The 17,917-nt window shown below is 41.6% G+C and overlaps 1 protein-coding gene across 1 annotated transcript in view; it reads left to right on the forward strand.

The window, feature by feature from the left end:
- Window positions 1-17,917, forward strand: part of prkdc (protein kinase, DNA-activated, catalytic subunit) — a 58,651-nt gene that overhangs the window by 37,888 nt on the left and 2,846 nt on the right. Inside the window, exons 55-80 of the mRNA XM_053493419.1 lie at window positions 962-1,135; window positions 1,248-1,346; window positions 1,446-1,656; window positions 1,766-1,958; window positions 2,633-2,836; window positions 2,966-3,081; window positions 3,172-3,303; window positions 3,393-3,572; window positions 4,830-5,041; window positions 5,196-5,334; window positions 6,122-6,310; window positions 9,605-9,829; window positions 10,440-10,548; window positions 10,859-10,961; window positions 11,119-11,284; window positions 13,013-13,187; window positions 13,276-13,466; window positions 13,944-14,124; window positions 14,374-14,534; window positions 14,652-14,863; window positions 14,957-15,044; window positions 15,137-15,280; window positions 15,375-15,582; window positions 15,680-15,747; window positions 16,119-16,339; window positions 16,460-16,552. Coding sequence (XP_053349394.1) covers window positions 962-1,135; window positions 1,248-1,346; window positions 1,446-1,656; window positions 1,766-1,958; window positions 2,633-2,836; window positions 2,966-3,081; window positions 3,172-3,303; window positions 3,393-3,572; window positions 4,830-5,041; window positions 5,196-5,334; window positions 6,122-6,310; window positions 9,605-9,829; window positions 10,440-10,548; window positions 10,859-10,961; window positions 11,119-11,284; window positions 13,013-13,187; window positions 13,276-13,466; window positions 13,944-14,124; window positions 14,374-14,534; window positions 14,652-14,863; window positions 14,957-15,044; window positions 15,137-15,280; window positions 15,375-15,582; window positions 15,680-15,747; window positions 16,119-16,339; window positions 16,460-16,552 — 4,194 coding nt within the window. The remainder of the gene's footprint in view (window positions 1-961; window positions 1,136-1,247; window positions 1,347-1,445; window positions 1,657-1,765; window positions 1,959-2,632; window positions 2,837-2,965; window positions 3,082-3,171; window positions 3,304-3,392; window positions 3,573-4,829; window positions 5,042-5,195; window positions 5,335-6,121; window positions 6,311-9,604; window positions 9,830-10,439; window positions 10,549-10,858; window positions 10,962-11,118; window positions 11,285-13,012; window positions 13,188-13,275; window positions 13,467-13,943; window positions 14,125-14,373; window positions 14,535-14,651; window positions 14,864-14,956; window positions 15,045-15,136; window positions 15,281-15,374; window positions 15,583-15,679; window positions 15,748-16,118; window positions 16,340-16,459; window positions 16,553-17,917) is intronic.

Here is a 17,917-nt window from a genome sequence, read left to right on the forward strand (position 1 = left end):
CTCCACTTCCTAATGTTAATTACACACATTTTTGGTTGAAAGTAGGTTGGTAAGGTTTGCCATACTGATGATCAAGCCGATTCAAAATCAGTCACGGAAGCACCACCTCCATGGTTTATCGTTATCATTTGGCTACATAGTACCGGCAGGAATTTAAAACTACTTTCACTCCTATTAATTGCATTAACTGAGCCTCGTTTTAACTGTTGTAAAGAAACAAATTATAATCTGTTGATTATGAATGGTGTTTGTGGAACTGTTGTATAAAAGCAATATAATGTAACGCTTAAAGTTGTGCTGAATATCAAAGTTGTGTGCCAACGACCACATCACAGCCGTGCAGATATTCCAACACATCATCACTCCCCCTTGTGTGATATTGCCTAATTATACCACAGCATGGTTAAATTCACATCTCAGACAGTAGTTTGGTCGACCAGAGGTTCATATCAGTGTACGTGTTCTAATGTGTTATCACAGTAATGGTTCAATATTATAATAAACAAACTAAAACAGTATAATTGAATGAAGGAAATGTATAATTGTTTCATATTTACGGAACTACTCGTCAGTGAGTGCTTTGTAAGTCAGTCTAAGGATTCAAAAGATAATTATGTTTCGGTTTTCTCTGTGTCATTAATATGTAGAGAAAGTGAAGGAATGATGGTTTGTTGTTGCCATAATTGTTGTATTACTTTACTACAGGGAAATGCGTCGGTAGAAAATGTTTATGGTATAAGATAGAAAGCACTCTGTGTCACAGTGTGTCGTATAAAGAGAATAATAAACAACTGGGTAGTATTGATCCTGATGGTACTTTCCTTTAACGGTGTGTTCCGTTGAGTTTCATTCTTTGCATAAGTCTCTCACTTTAGATTATTAAGATAAGTTATTATCACTTTGTTAAAGGTTGCAGGGCTCACTACTTTCTTAATATGATTTATTTTGATTTTTTCCTCAGAGATGAGGCAAGGCAGCGAGTGTGTCTGGACATCGTGCATAAGATCCTGGCCATCCTGAAGCCTGAGGAGATGAAGGAAATTTTGGGGGCAGTCAATGCCTTTGTTTCTCACCCCTCCCCTGCATGCAGAGAGAGGATGTACGACATTCTCATGTGGATCCAGGACAATTACAGGTATATATTTTTTCGTCTTCCAGCTCCCCTTCATTGCCATCAACGATATTTCATCACTTTTCTTACTTTATTTGTCTTAATGTTGCTTCCTGGGTCCTGTTCCTGTGTACAGCGATGCTGAGAGTAGAGAAGATAGCACATGTGTGGAGGTGTTGAATGAGGCCAAGGAAACCCTTCTTCAAGGGCTGACGGATGAAAACCAGGGCTTACAGTGAGTCCTGAACACATTATCTCATTACATTTTGCACAATAGTGACCAGTACCTAAAAGCATTGCACGTCGATCCATTATGCGTGTGGCGTTTTCTAAGGCTGTATGTACGAAACTTCTGGAGTCATGAGAAGCGTTTACCTCCTGGCACTCTGGAGAGACTGCTGATGGTGCTGAGCTCGCTGTACTCAGCCCGCATCGAGGAGCGCTTCCTCAGCCTGGCAACAGACCTGCTGCTGGAAATGACCAGCCAGAGTCCCGACTACACACGCAACATGTTCGAATTCCCGCTTTCAGAGTGCAAATTCCTGGTACGCTTTTGGTTATATCTCATTTGCGCCGTAACACAATGGTCTAAGATATTTTTATTGTCATAGTTTTACTTCTGTTTGCATCATGTTTGTTTGTTGTGATTTCCAGGATTACACGATCGACTCTAACTGGCGTCTGAGGAGCACGGTGCTCACACCAATGTTTATGGAGACGCAGGTGACGCAGGCAGCGGGGACGCAGAGGGCGGATAGTGCAGAGATGCAGCCGGCCAGTATGAAGGGCCAAATCCGAGCCACGCAAGCGTCTCTGGAGTTCTCTCAGACTCAGGCCCCTGGTGCAGGTGCTTTTCACTACAGTTTCATCCATTCTTGGTGTGTTTCTCAGTTGCTTGATCAGAATTAACGTTTTTTTTCACACACACACACATAATGCCATAACATCTTGTTTTTAATTTAGGATAGGTTTTAATATATGATTGTACCTCATCAGGGAAGCACATGGATATTTTTCAGATTTCAATACCAGAAACATTTAGTAGGTTTCTCCACACCTTTAAATGAAAGGTTATTTATATTGTGCTTTTAACAATGGTCATTGTCACAAAGCAGCTTTGAAGAATCTAAAAGAAAATTATGGAAATTAGTTTGAAATTTGTGAGGAAAGTATATATAAATCCGAATAAATTAGTTTTCTAAACATACCAGTTTACCATAATAGTCTATGTCCATGAGTCCCCCAGATCTGCACCTTTTATCTAAGACAAATCAATTCACAAAATGCTTGGCTAAACAGATAGGTTTTTAGTCTAGACTTAAACACAGAGTCTGTGTCCCGAACATTAATCGGAAAGCTATTCCATCATTTTAGGGCTTTGTAAGAAAATGCTCTGCCTGCTGCAGTAGTTTTCATATTATGAGGTACTAACAAGCAGCCTGCATCCCTTGATCAAAGGGGATCTCCTTCTCATGATGCTTCTGTCACCACTTAAATTGGTCGCTTGTATGTTGCTTATAGGTCGGCGTTCGGCGTATAACTGGCTAACTGGAAGCAGTGTGGACACACTAGCAGATTATTCCCTGTCCTCTGACTCTACGTCCTCTCTGCTGGTGTTCGAGAAGAAGAGAGCAGAGAGGCCAGCAGCCTGGCGAGCTGTAGGGGCCAACTTTGGCTCTAAACGCCTCACCAACACAACCGACGAGACGGACAGTCGAAGTGCAGGTCAGTTGGCACTCGCAGGGGTACCGAGGTTCTATCATGTTGTGCTATCAGTAACCAGAATCTCCTGATCCTGTTTATGGAACTGTATATATTACATGAAAAGAAACATGCATATATTTATTTGCCCAGCCGAACGGGAAAGACGTGCCGATATCCTAAGACTCAAGCGACGATTCCTAAAGGACAAAGATAAAGAGAACATAAAGTTTGCCAAAAGGGAAATCCAGTCGCAAAGAACCGAAAGGGTAAAAATCGCACACCACTGACTGATTTTAAACTCATTTTTTGCGATGATATACTGTTTTAGCTGCAGCTCACATTTCTGTGTCAATCAGGAAAAAAGAGCCACTGAGAAAATCCAGCGAGAAGCTCAGGTGACCTTGTACCGTAGCTACAGGGTGGGAGACCTGCCTGACATTCAGATCCAGTACAGCAGTCTTATCGCACCCTTACAGGCCCTGGCACAGGTAACAACTCGTCTTTAGTCTAAGTAATGCCTTCCCTTAACTGAAAGTTTCCGTTCTAATGATCATCTCCATAAACTGCACCTCCGCAGAGAGACTCCACCCTCGCCAAGCAGCTGTTCAGCTCCCTGTTTTCTGCCGTCCTGAAGGAGATGGAGCAATCCAGGCCTTCTAAAGAGAGAGAGGGAACACTGAAAAAATTACTGGGGGACATGAACAGCTTCCTGCAGAAAAGCACAAAATACTTCCCACCATTTATTGCTTGTGTACAAGTACGTGGACAGTGTGATTTAAAAAATGTTAACATTAGGATATTATTCTAGTCTTCACCCTAGTATAAATAATAAAATAATAATAGATAGTCTATAAAATGTGTATATCAGTGGGACGCTATATTCATATCAGTTAAAAGAACTGCAAATACATATTAAATTAAATATTGAGCCACTACTGCTGAATTCTATTAGCTGTATAAGAATATACTAATGTATTCTCATTAAAATCTACACAACCTGGCAAAAACAAACTGCCAGATTATTGAAGGAGAATACAATAAAGGAGATTTAGATTGCTCAAATTACATTCAGAAGAGTCCGTGTGGTCCGTCAACGCCACCAAGAGAATGACAGCCTAATTTTCGACCGACAATTTTGTGAAATAACCCCCAGAAATTGTTTTTGTGACACCTTGTGAATATTTTACACAACAATGGAGAAAGGGGTTGTTACTAGAAGTAGGATTTTTTTCCCCCGGAACTTTTCTATATATAAAATAAGGGATTTAAACTCTAAAAACATACAATATAAAATGAATAAATTAGAATGCAATTCATACAGACCAATTTTGATCCTGAAAGTCGATTACAAACTATATACAAGCGTCCTTGCCGGAAGACTAGAAAAGATTCTCCCACAATTAACAAATAATGATCAGACTGGTTTTATTTCTCAAAGACAACTAGTTTATATCTGGAATAAAAATTTAAAATTCCAACAAACAAACAAAAGAGCCAGAGTCATGAGTAAAATAGTGCTGAACTGTCAACGTTATGAAGGAAATGTGGTAGGAGTGAAAAAAAATCATAAATACTTGATTTTGAATACTGTGAAGTTGCGTTGTAAAAAAATGGCCAGGAGAAATCAGAGCTATGTTTAACAGTAAAAGTGAGAATATTTCCACATTCACAGTGAGATGTGAACTTGCAGGATTGGGACTAAACAGCTGTGTGGCCATAAGAAAAACTACAGTTAGTGAGATTAACAGAAAAAAAACTTTAGTTTGCTATGGAGCATAAAGATTGGACTTTGTTAAAATGGTCCAAAAAACGGTCCTGTGTTCTGATGAGTTGAGATTGACCCTATTGCAGAGAGATGGCACGTCAGGGTACGGAGGGAAGTGCATGAAGCGAAATAACCCAACAACTTCTTTAACATTCTCTCAGTGCTAATATACTGTAGATTGAGTTATATTGGCATAATATACTGTTTCTTTATAATACAAAAAAATAATAATTTTTGACTTTTGTCCAGGACATGTGTTACCAGCATTCAGCGCTCCTGGATGTACCTCCTGCCAGTGTCAGTGCCAGCTGTTTGGCGAGTCTGCAGCAGCCCATGGGCATTCTCCTCTTAGAACAGAGCCTCTTACACTCCAGCTGTGCACCAAATGAACCTCCATCCAAACGGGCACGAGGCAGGAAGGAGGAGTCCCCTGACACAGAACGCTGGATCCATCTAGCGAAGTGAGTTCAACTGGCAGTTCCAAATATTATTTATTTATTTATTTTTACTTTTACACAGTTTCATCTGTCGCAGTTTTTTTTTTTTTTTTTTTGTCTGTGCAATGTATGTCTGTCCTCCTAAGTGGAATAATTTCCTCCTGCTTGACTTCTTTAGGTTGTACAGGTCTCTGGGGGATTATGATGTTGTGAGGGGCATCTTTGGTGGGAAGATTGGCACAAAGCCCATCACATGCACTGCACTGCAGACAGAAGCGAAAGGTGACTATGCCGAGGCAGCAAAGCTTTACGATCAGGTAATAAAAAAAGGCTGTTTGGGTGCATAATGTTGCAGCATTTTGAAATGTTTTTAGACAATTGAACTGAGTATATGTTGTCATGTACACACCCCAAGACTCCAAATTACCTTATGAACATTATTTTACATATATTACAGTATGAACCTTTTAATTAAAACACTCATGATGCACCTCACATAAAATTGTATATTTTATTTATTTATTTATTTATTTATTTATCTATCTTATTTATTCATTACCTGATTCGCTCTGATTCCTCTCTGAACTTCAGTAAATTGAACTGGTGCAGAATTGAACTTGATTATTCATGTGCAGAATTTGACTTGATGATTATTTATTATTATTTTATATTACCGATGAATAGTTTGTATTATTTAAAAATGATAAAATATTCAAATTTAGTGCTTAGAATGAATTTAAGGATCATTTTGCAACCGCTTGTGATAATTTCAGTGAATATGTGTCAGCCTTGGTCTTGCTCGAAATCCGGCAAACAAAAAAAGACACAAAAAAATCAAGATCTTTGACTGTAATATGCCTGTAACACTCCTCAAGACCTTGGCTTTAAGGCAATTAATGTACAGGTTTTTGTATTAGGATAGTAACCTGATTTTAAAACTCTACTCCTTTGCTTGTTGGTGAGATATGTATAAAAGTTTGCAGTTCTTGAAAGTTTATGTTGTAGTTTGTCTATATGTCAAGGTTTTCACCTTGCTTCAGTATAATAACTTGTTTTCTCAGATGTGTGCCTTTCAATAATCCCGTGTATGTCTCCTTGGCTCAGGCTCTGAACACAGAGGAGTGGATGGATGGTGAACCCACAGACACAGAGAAGGATTTCTGGGAGATAGCAGCTATGGAGGCTTACAATCACCTGACGGAGTGGAAGTCTCTACAGTACTGCGCTACGGTCAATTTAGACAGCAGCACCCCCGTTAACCTGGACAAGATGTGGGAAGACTCATATTTTCAGGTGGAGTTATTAACCATTATTGAGTTAATCATTACAGCCTTTACTACTTTATTTCCTCTTCCTAGGTGGATATACTGTGTGTCCAGGAGACCAGGTGGAAAGGTAGCAAGGCTAGAAGCTTAGGATCAGGGTTCAAATTGTTTTACCATGGTGTGGTTAGGAAAAGAAATGGAGTAGGAGTTATTCTAAAAGAGGAGTTTGTAAGGAATGTTCTAGAGGTGAAGAGAGTATCAGATAGGGTGATGAGTCTGAAGCTGGAAATTGAAGGGATAATGTTCAATGTTGTTAGTGGTTATGCCCCACAGGTAGGATGTGAGTTAAAAGAGAAGGAGAAATTCTGGAGTGAGTTAGATAAAGTGATGCAGAGCATACCCAGAGGTGAAAGAGTGGTGATTGGTGCAGACTTCAATGGACATGTTGGGAAAGGGAACAGAGGTGATGAAAATGTGATGGGCAGGTTTGGTCTTCAGGACAGAAATGTAGAAGAACAGATGGTGGTGGACTTTGCAAAGAGGATGGAAATGGCAGTGGTAAATACTTTCTTCCAGAAGAGGCAGGAACATAGGGTGACATATAAGAGTGGAGGCAGAAACACTCAGGTAGACTACATCTTGTGTTGACGTTGTAACCTGAAAGAGATCAGTGACTGCAAAGTGTTGGTAGGGGAGAGTGTAGCCAGACAACACAGAATGGTGGTGTGTAAAATAACCCTGGTGGTAAGGAAGGCGAAGAGGACAAAGGCAGAGCAGAGGACAAAGTGGTGGAAGCTGAGAAAGGAAGAATGTTGTGAAGTCTTTAGGGAGAAGTTGAGACAGGCTATGGGTGGTCAGGAGGGGCTTTCAGTTGACTGGACAACTACAGCCAATGTGATCAGGGAGACAGGTAGGAGGGTACTTGGTGTATCATCAGGTAAGGGGAAAGTGGACAAGGAGACTTGGTGGTGGAATGAGGAACTCCAGGAGTGTATATAGGGAAAGAGGCTAGCTGTAAAAAGAAGTGGGACACTTAGAGGACTGAAGAGAGTAGACAGGAGTACAGGGAGATGCAAAGTAAGGTGAAGGTAGAGGTGGCAAAGGCCAAACAAAGAGCATATGAGGACTTGTATGCTAGGCTAGACAGTAAGGAGGGAGAGGTGGATCTGTACAGGTTGGCAACGCAGAGAGATAGAGATGGGAAGGATGTGCAGCAGGTTAGAGTGATTAAAGATAGAGATGGAAATGTACTGACAGATACCAGGAGGGTGATGGGAAGATGGAAGGAGTACTTTAAGGAGTTGATGAATGAGGAAAACGAAAGAGAACAAAGAGTAGAAGAGGTGACTGTTGTGGGACAGGAAGTAGCAAATATTAGTAGAAGTGAGGTGAGAAGGGCGTTGAAGAGGATGAACAGTGGAAAGGCTGTTGGTCCTGATGACATACCTGTGGAGGTATGGAAGTGCTTAGGAGAGGTGGCAGTAGAGTTTCTGACAAGTTTGTTTAACAAGATCTTGGAGAGTGAGAGGATTCCAGAGGAATGGAGGAGAAGTGTATTGGTGCCAATTTTTAAGAACAGGGGAGATGTGCAAAGCTGTGGCAATTATAGAGGTATAAAGCTAATGAGCCAGACAATGAAGCTGTGGGAAAGACAGGGGAAACTAGGTTAAGGGCAGAGGTGAGCATTTGTGAGCAGCAATATGGTTTTATGCCTAGAAAGAGTAGATCAGATGCAGTATTTGCTTTGAGGATGCTGGCGGAGAAGTACAGAGAAGGTAACAGGGAGTTGCATTGTGTCTTTTTAGATTTAGAGAAAGCGTATGACAGGGTGCCAAGCGAGGAGCTGTGGTATTGTATGAGGAAGTCTGGAGTGGCAGAGAAGTATGTTAGAGTGGTGCAGGACATGTATGAGAGCTGTAAGACAGTGGTAAGATGTGCTGTAGGTGTGACAGAAGAGTTTAAGGTGGAGGTGGGTCTGCATCAAGGATCGGCTCTAAGCCCCTTTTTGTTTGCTCTGGTGATGGACAGGATGACAGATGAGGTAAGACAGGAGTCCCCATGGACTATGATGTTTGCAGATGACATTGTGCTCTGTAGCGAGAGCAGGGAACAGGTGGAGGAAAATTTGGAGAGGTGGAGGTATGCTCTGGAAAGCAGAGGAATGAAGGTTAGCCGCAGCAAGACGGAATACATGTGTGTAAATGAGAGTGACCCAGGAGGATCGGTGAGGATACAGGGAGCAGAGGTAAAGAAGGTGCAGGATTTTAAGATTTTAAGTTAAGGATTTTAAGCAACGGAGAGTGTTCAAAGGAGGTGAAGAGGCGGGTACAGGCAGGTTGGAATGGGTGGAGAAAAGTGTCAGGTGTGTTGTGCGATAAAAGAGTATCAGCGAGAATGAAAGGAAAGGTGTACAGGACAGTGGTGAGACCAGCGATGCTCTACGGCTTAGAGACAGTGGCGCTGAAGAAAAGACAGGAGGCAGAGTTGGAGGTAGCAGAGCTGAAGATGTTGAGGTTCTCTTTGGGAGTGACAAGGATGGATAGGATTAAGAATGAGTTTATCAGAGGGACAACCCACGTTAGATGTTTTGGAGATAAAGTCAGAGAGGCCAGATTGAGGTGGTTTGGACATGTTCAGAGGAGAGATGGTGAATATATCGGTAGAAGGATGCTGAGGTTGGAACTGCCAGGCAGGAGGTCTAGAGGAAGACCAAAGAGGAGATTTATGGATGCAGTGAGAGAGGACATGAAGTTAGTTGGGGTGAGAGAAGAGGATGCAGAGGATAGGGTTAGATGGAGGCAAATGATTCGCTGTGGCGACCCCTGAAAGGGAACAGCCGAAAGACAAAGAAAAAGACTACTTTATTTCCTCTTAAATACTAGCACTGTAATTTTTTTTTTATAAATTTGGGGTGATCTCTTAACCAAATAGTGTTGCAAGTTATTGTGTTATATAAATTTTCCTTTAATGTTGTGCAACAAGCCCCTGATGTCGCTTATGTCACAATAAAACTGGCATCATAAAAGGTTTAAATTTCAGGAATGTTTACCTGATTTGTAACACACATTTGTTATGGATAAACAATAGTCATAAGTACAAAAAAAATCTACAAAAGTACATTTGCTCATTTGTTTTCTATCCCCCCCAAAAAATTAAGGTACCTACTATAACTCCATTATTTCATATAATTTATACACAGTTTTTACATTTTTACTTTTTTTTATTTATTTATGTAGATTAATGAGCTCTCTGGTGTCTTTTAAACTGTCATAACATAAATAAAGCAAAAAATAGCATTATATTTATCATGAATGTCCACCAGGAAACGTACCTGCAGTACATGATGCGCAGCATGTTGAAGCAGCTGCAGCTGGGGCAGAGGAACCAGGATCTGCTTAGCTTTGTGGATGCTGCCATGAAGGTGGAACAACAAAAACTGGTGATGGAGACACACTACAGTCAAGACCTCAGTCTCCTGTACATCCTGCAAGAGGACTACGATCGTGCTAAATACTACGCCAATAATTGCATGCAGGTCTTCATGCAGGTCAGTTTTGTGATCCGGAGAATAATATATTGTAAGAATAATGGAATAATGAAAAATGAGGTTTGAGCTCCAGTGTGGAAGTGTTTGGATACTAATATTTATGATCAGCCAAAGGGGAGTGGTGGCTCAGGTGGATCAGGCTCTAGGTTGTTGACTGGGGATCTGAGAATCTGGGTTGAAGCCCCGCTGTCTGTGGTTGCCACAGCCTGTACTAGCCAGCCACCACATGCCGTGCCGGGTAAATGGGATAAATGGGAGGGCTGTTTCAGGAAGGTTTTAAGCAAAACCTCAACAAAAGACTACTTGCGTTATATTGGCTTCAGTGCTTTTCTCCACAATTAGTTCAGCTTTTGGTGCATATACATTACTGGGCTGGAGCAAACAGGATTAAGGGCCCATCAGTGGCAGCTTGGTGGACGTGTGGCTTGAACCTCCAACTTTCTGGTCAGTAATTTGGAGCCATAAAACTCTGCGCTACCACCGACCCAAAGCTACTAACTCCAGTTGTGGTTAAATAGATACTTTTAGAACAAATCAGAAGAAATGTTCTCCAAGAAAATGAAACACGCACAAGTGTTTATGTGATCATTAACACTATTTTGTTCTACAGAACTACTCCAGTGTTGATCCTCTGCTGAACCGCAGCCGGCTGACCATGCTCCAGTCCGTCCAGGCTCTCACTGAGATCCAGGACTTCCTACATTACATCAGAGGAGAGGGTGAGCTGCCTGGTCTCCTTTATAAGACTTGAACAGTTTGAAAGTGAAATGGGTCATGTATTGCTGAAAAGTTTAAATATTCTAAAATAAGGTTATTTAACACTTTTAAAATGAACTGTTTTAGTCAGCCATGTGTGAGGGAAGAATAAAAATTTGCCAAAATGATAATACGTCAGACAGTGGGTATTATTGCATTTTGCGGTCAAACTATTCACTTATTTAAACTTTAGTTGCCATTTAAGATTTAGAATTAGGATAGCTATTACTCACATATGATACCTCTTATAAATCTTCTTGTTCTCTGTACCAGTGTCGGTGGGTTCTTTGAGGAGTCTGATTAAGAGGTGGACCAATCGCTACCCTGATGCTAAAATCGACCCCATGAATGTGTGGGATGACATCATTACATCCCGGTGAGTCATCTAAGCTTTGCTTGCATGTTCTGATTTCTCTCTTAATAAATTGCCAAGTCTCTGCAAAATGAATAAAATCAACAACTTTGCCCTCATACAGGGATGTTTGTGTGTGTGTGTGTGTGTTTAGTCTAATATATACCGTATCATGTTGCAGGTGTTTCTTTCTGGATAAGATTTTGGAGAAGCTGTGTTCGTCTCCTGCTAACAGTATGGAGGTGGATGGAGCTGAGCAGGACAGCACAGCAGAAGAGTTAGGAGCGCTAGTAAAGGACTGCAAGTTTAATATGAAACTGACCATGGCAGATAGTGCCTGGAAACAGGTACTTTAAAATGATGTAACGTTTCAGCCTGTTAGACTGTTTATTAAGGCTGGGAATCACTAGAGGTGATTCGATCTTGATCCCGATTATAGAAATATCACGATTCTATATTATATTCTTTTCTCAGACAATTCTAAACAAATCATATGCTTCTATTACACAGGACGCTGAGCTGCCTGCCAATATATATGGTGTAGAGCACCTATTGTAGGATTTTAGAGGAACTGCAACATTTTACCACCACAAATGCACATGTTCATACACTATATGGACAAAACTGTATTTGGCCGAACCTGTTAATTATTGAATTCAGGTGTTTCAATCATGCTGCTTATCGCCAGTGAAGGGCAATCTTAATGCTTCAGCATACCAAGACATCTGGGACGATGCTATACTTCCAGCTTTATGGCAACAGTTTGGAGAATACCCTTTTCTATTCCAACATGACTGTGCCCCAGTGTACAAAGTGAGGACTATAACGACACGGTTTGATGAGTTTGATGGGGAAGAACTTGCCTGGTCTGCATAGATCCCTGACCTCAACCCCAACAAGCACCTTTGGGATAAACTGTGTCTCGTCCAACATCAGTGCCTAAACTCATAAATGCTCTACAGAATGAAAGAGCACGAATTCCCATTGAAACACTCCATTATCAGCCTTCCAAGTATAGTGGAAGCTGTTATAGCTGCAAAAGGGGATCAACTCCATATTGAAGTCTATGTATTTGGATACAATGTCATTGCAGATTTGGCCAAATACTTTTGTCCATATAGTTTATATAAATCAATAAAATAAAAGTCTGTGTTGCAATACGTGAATTGCCTCACACAGAAGAATTGCGATACATCACTGAATCAGTTACCCCACCCATGTAACACATAATTCTCAATGTGCTGCAGTTTGCAGCAAATACTGTGGAACCTTGGATTACGAGCATAATTTGTTCCGGAAGCAGGCTCATATTTCAAAACACTCGTAAAACGAATTTTCCCATAAGAAATAATGGAAACTTAAATTATTCGTTCCACAGCCCCCCAAAAAATAAATACATAAAAATAATTTACACAAAATATTAAGTAAAAATAAACCAAATTTACCTGCACTTTACCTTAAAAAAAGTTTTAAAAAAGTGTTTCCGTTTGTGCGTGCAGGCGCTGTGTATGTGTGTGTGTGTGTGTGTAAATCTAAAGTAAGCTTCCCTCTCCCCCTTCTCATCTTACACAGTTACCCTTTCTCCACTCTTTTCACACACACCGCACACACAACGGAAACACTGTTTTATCGGAAAAATGTTCAGGAAATCTCTCTAATGACACTCGATTGAGCAACACACTAACGAAATCACTGCTGTAAAGTAAAAATAAAACTAATTCACCTGCACTTTACCTTAAAAAAAAATCGTGACAGAGCAGTTTTTCTCTGTAGAGCAGAGGGAAAGAGTGTGTGTGTGTCTGTGAAGGCAAAAGTAGGAGGGGTGTGTGTTTGAGGGGGGCACAAGAGAGTGAAAAACAGTTGACTCACTTGTGATCACGTGACGCTCTGCGTCAAAACAAGAAGTGCATGCGTGATACATAATACTCGGTACTTGTAAACCAAGACTTTTACGGAATTAATAAATTTTCATTATCCAAGTCAAAAATTAAGAAAAATCTTTGCAGATGCTTTTAACTTTTGTCTTTTTCTCAAAAACTTGTGCTTTTTCTTTCCTTGCATGATAATCACATAAGAACAACTTTTCCGTGGCGACCAAGCTGTTGAAAGAGCTTCACAAGGAGGCGAAGGCCGAGAAAGGTCGGCTACAGCGCTGGGTGCACAGCTTCAGTCGTTTCAGCCAGCGGAAGAGCCAGAGCCAAGGGCTTGCCGAGCAGATCGGCTCCCTACTCAAGACCGTCCCACTGCTTGGTAGAAACTGACTTTCAAATGTCTAGACTAACTGAAGTGAATGACAAAGCCAGGTCTAAATTCTGCTCTATGTGTTTGTGTTGTAAAGAGGAGTTTGAGAAGCAGAGTGGCAGTGAAGGCTTCACTGGCAAAGTGTTCAGAGACCAGAGGATCTTACTGGGGACCACGTTTGACCTTTTGGCTAGCGCTGTTAACCGTAGCCCCTCTGCTCTAGAGGCCCTCGGCGGAGAGAAAGCACAGAGGGTTCTGGAACTGTCCAGGGCATCTTCCAGGGACCAGGTAGCTCTTGTGTTTGGGTGTTATACTTGGCTGAAATTAATTTTAAACGGAACTGTTGCATTTGATGTATTTTTCCTAAACAAATAGATTTTAAATACATTTATGTTGCAAAAATTGTTATGCTGGAACATGGTTTGGTTTGGAACAAGTCCAGTGAAGGGAAATTGTGCTGCAACAACATACAAATACATATTTCGGGATGTGATGCTATAGTCGGGCGTCCACATATTTTTGGCCACATAGTGCATGTAATCACAAGCACCTTAGTATAAAACCTGAATTTCATTACAGTCACCAGGACTATTATCAGATGCATACTGTTTAAAAAAAATAAAAGGACATCCTTATGATCCGTTAATCTAATGCCGGACTTGTCTCTTTGCACCTGCACGTCTTTCTTCTTGCTTACCTTCACATAATTTTCCCATTTTGTTCTCAATTTGTCATGTGACCCATGACCACTTTATCAAGTTTCAGGCGGTGGAGGGCCTGCAGACCCGTGCTCTCGAGCTATTACACAGTGCTGCGCACAAGGCTGAGGAAGAGGAGCAGTCTTTCAGCCAAAAGCATGCGGACACACAGGGCATTGTGGAGGCCTACATGACTCTTGCTAACTTCTGTGACCGCAGGCTAAGGGAGGACGAGCAAGGAGAAGAGAGTAAATCTAGTATTGCATATCAAAACATGATGTTTCTGTAATTTTAACATTCTTTGGTTTATGTTTAATGAACAATATTAAAGCTATAAAAATGACGCCCCACATCTGGGCTTTCCAATAAATAAAAATACTAAACTGTATAAAATCAAAAGATTAGTGTATAAGACGCATCTATGCATTTTTTTGCTGAGGCTATCTGCAAAATGGATTGCAATGTATTGTAATGCTGCCCTTGTTCGTGTTTTGTAGTGAGCAGTTCCCCCAGGATGCAGAGTTTGCCTGCTCACGTGGTGAAGATGATGCTTAAAGCGCTGAAGCTCAACTCTGAGGAAGCCAGACTCAAGTTCCCTCGCTTACTGCAGCTGGTGGAGCTCTACCCTGCAGAGACACTGGACCTGATGGCTAAAGAGGTAAAGACTCAAAACCCAACAAAAAAAATGGCCTTGAGTGTAAGATTGTCATTCCAGGTTAATTTAAGTTTATCGTTTCAAGCTCTAACGGTAGCCGTGTCGTGTTTGGGTGGGTAGGTGGTAAGCGTGCCGTGCTGGCTGCTGATTGGCTGGATTAGTCAGATGATGGCACTGTTGGACAAACCAGAAGCGGTGGCGGTGCAGCATGTGGTGAAGGAGATCGCGGATTGCTACCCACAAGCTCTCATCTACCCCTTCATGATAAGCAGTGAAGGTTACACGTTTGAAGAGTCCGCCATCGGGCAGAGGAACCAAGAGTTTGTCAAGAAGTATGTTCAACTTGTGTGTTATAGGTGTGTAAATAAAGAAATTCATAATGAAGATAAACATCGGTATATGACTGTATTATTTGTGTGTTACAGGCTAAAGACACAACTGGATAGAGGAGGAGTTTTTCAAGAGTTTGTTGACGCTCTACAGCAGCTCACGAATCCTGACATGCTTTTTAAAGTACTGAATGCGTTTTTTTTTTTTTTCGCTGGCTATGTACGTTACATTTCTATCCTATTTACACTGTTGGCTTGACGATTTGTTTTGGGCAGGATTGGTGGGAAGAGGTTAAGAGTCAGTTGGACAAACCCACCATGGACAAGAAAATGATGAAGAGACTGTATGAAGAAATGCGCACCTCACTGTGCAACCCCAAGGCCCAAGGAATCGGAGCGTTCAGGAGAAAATTCAGCCAGGTTCCTGGCTACTACAGCCGAAACTATTCTCCTATTCGTTCTTTCAGTAAATGAAGCATAAAACTAAAGCATGTTTGTCCTGTGTTTCTAACAGAAGTTCTTCAAAGATGTGGAGAACCTTTTTGGCTCAGGAGGCTCGAAGTTATACGAGAAGCGTAAAGATAAGGAACACATTAGGAAAATCGAACAGCTTATGATGGACATGAAAGGCTTCCAGAAAGAGCCGGGGAACCTGAAGGAGTACTCGCCCTGGCTCAGTAACTTCAGCGCAGACACGATCAGGAACGAGCTGGAGGTGCCAGGTTAGGAGAGAAAACTATCCATGTTTTAATTAAATACTTTTTTCACAAATGTATTTCTATAAGACTAACTGAGGACTAATTAGCTTCCCTGTTTTAGGACAGTATGATGGAAGATCCAAGCCTCTGCCTGAGTACCATGCGAAGATTACTGGGTTTGATGAGAGGGTATGTTCTTGTGAATGGTGGTACTCGTATACTCTGATTGATGTCTTTTATATATTATTGTTTAGGATTAATGTATTGAAGGATTCTTGACTCACTTCCATTAATTTCACATCTCCTTAGTTGTTAAGCCTTGTTAAGTTGAGCCTTGTCTATATTGACCAGGGCAGGGGTAGCTCAGTGGTTAAGGCATTGAACTACGGTTCGGAAGGTCCCAGGTTCAAAAACCCCAAAACCACCAAGTTGGGCCCTTGAGCAAACCCCTAACCCTCAATAGCTCAGATGTATAGTGAGATAAAAATGTAAGCCGCTCTGGACGTCTAAGGACGTCTGACAAATGCCATGATCTAAATACTGTGCATCTTTGACTCAAGGTGAAGGTGATGATGTCCATTCGGCGTCCGAAACGTCTCATCGTGCGAGGCAACGATGAAAGGGACCACCCATTCCTGGTGAAGGGAGGAGAGGATCTGCGGCAGGATCAGCGTATCGAGCAGCTCTTCGGTGTCATGAACATCATTCTCAGTCAGGACACATCCTGCTCTCAACGCAGCCTGACGCTCCGTACCTACCAGGTTGTCCCCATAACCAGCAGGTAGAGCATCTGTTTCTGCATCTTCTTACAGTTTAAAGCATCCAGTATGTAGGTGACTCTCTAAAGGAGACAGCTCATGGGACTGTTGTTTAATTACGTCGGTGTTATTTTTCTCCGCAGAGTCGGGCTGATAGAGTGGATGGAAAATACCTGCACACTAAAAGAGTTCCTGGCAAGCAAAGCAACTGATAAAGAGCAGAGGAACATAACTTTGTATGTACTCAATTGGTGCCGCATTATTTTTTTGTGTCCGCCAGTGAAGTATAGTTGACAGATCTGATGTTGTTGTTCGTCATCACTCTTGCGCTGTACTATATCTGCAGTCCCTCCTAGACCATTCATGGGAACTTTATAGAGTCTTCAATAGGAAGCATAGATGAGCATTATCTGTTTCAAGTTCTAGTTACCTCCAATATATTTAATATATAACCTCCAATAGATTTGGTCGTTGAAAACTGAGCTTTTGGGAAAACCTCCTTCCAAAGTGAAGATTTTCCAAAACAAGCTTGTTGCATCATCACCTTGTCTGCTGATGACGTCGTGTCTGTGTGCTAGTCTCTTTGATTTGACGTCAGCTTTGTTCATGAGGATATTTTGTGCAATGGTGGACTTGTGTAACGACCACATTTTGTGTAACGGCGTACAGTAAACCAGTGACTGCATCAACGTCGCTTACTCGACTTTTTACATGCGTGTACATACACTCGCAATTACTCACACATTACATTATCGAACAGAGTGAATGTACTACGAAGCTCACTGCTGCTACATACAAAACTCTGACTACACAGACCACAAAGACAGTGACGGCGGTTTTGGACGAGACCCGGTCGGACTCAACCAGTCTAGGCTTCTGATTGGCCCCCTGTTGATAAGGGATGCTCCTAACACTCACTCGTTCATCTTCTATACCGCTTTATTCTGCATGCAGGCCCACGACCCTGGAGCCTATCCCAGGGGGCTTAGGGCACGAGGCGGGGTACACCCTGGACAGGGTGCCAATCCATCGCAGGGCACACACACCCACATTCACACACTACGGGGAATTTGGGAACACCAGTTAGCCTGTGGGAGGAAACCGGAGTAACCGGTCCATGCACACAGAGACGGGAATCGAGCCTGGCTGGGAATCGAATCCGGACCCAGGAGGTGCAAGGCGACAGTGCTAACCACTACACCGCCTATGCTCCTTAAAAAAAAAACAAAAAAAAAAAACAGCGTTTTCATGTGGACAAAGATATTTTTAAACATAGGTTGTGTGGACAGAATTATAAAGACAATGTGTGGACATATCCTTAGATTTCTTCCATTTAGACGTTCCATTAGTCCATTAGAAAAAAAAGGAAAACACCGTTTTATTAGACATTTTTCACGTAGCATGTAGGGGGCGCTGTTTAATCCACTATAAAATATGGCAGTCAGCAACAACAGAGGAGTTTACTACCGAAACAAAACTGTTAAAGTATATTATTATTATTATTAATATAATAACAAAGAAAAGCCTTCCCGTATATCACTATAAAAGGCGGACACCAAAGTTCCCATTGACAGATCATTTAAAACCATTTAAGCCGATTC

Source organism: Clarias gariepinus, chromosome 1 (genome assembly GCF_024256425.1).
Source record: "Clarias gariepinus isolate MV-2021 ecotype Netherlands chromosome 1, CGAR_prim_01v2, whole genome shotgun sequence".
NCBI lineage: Eukaryota > Metazoa > Chordata > Actinopteri > Siluriformes > Clariidae > Clarias > Clarias gariepinus.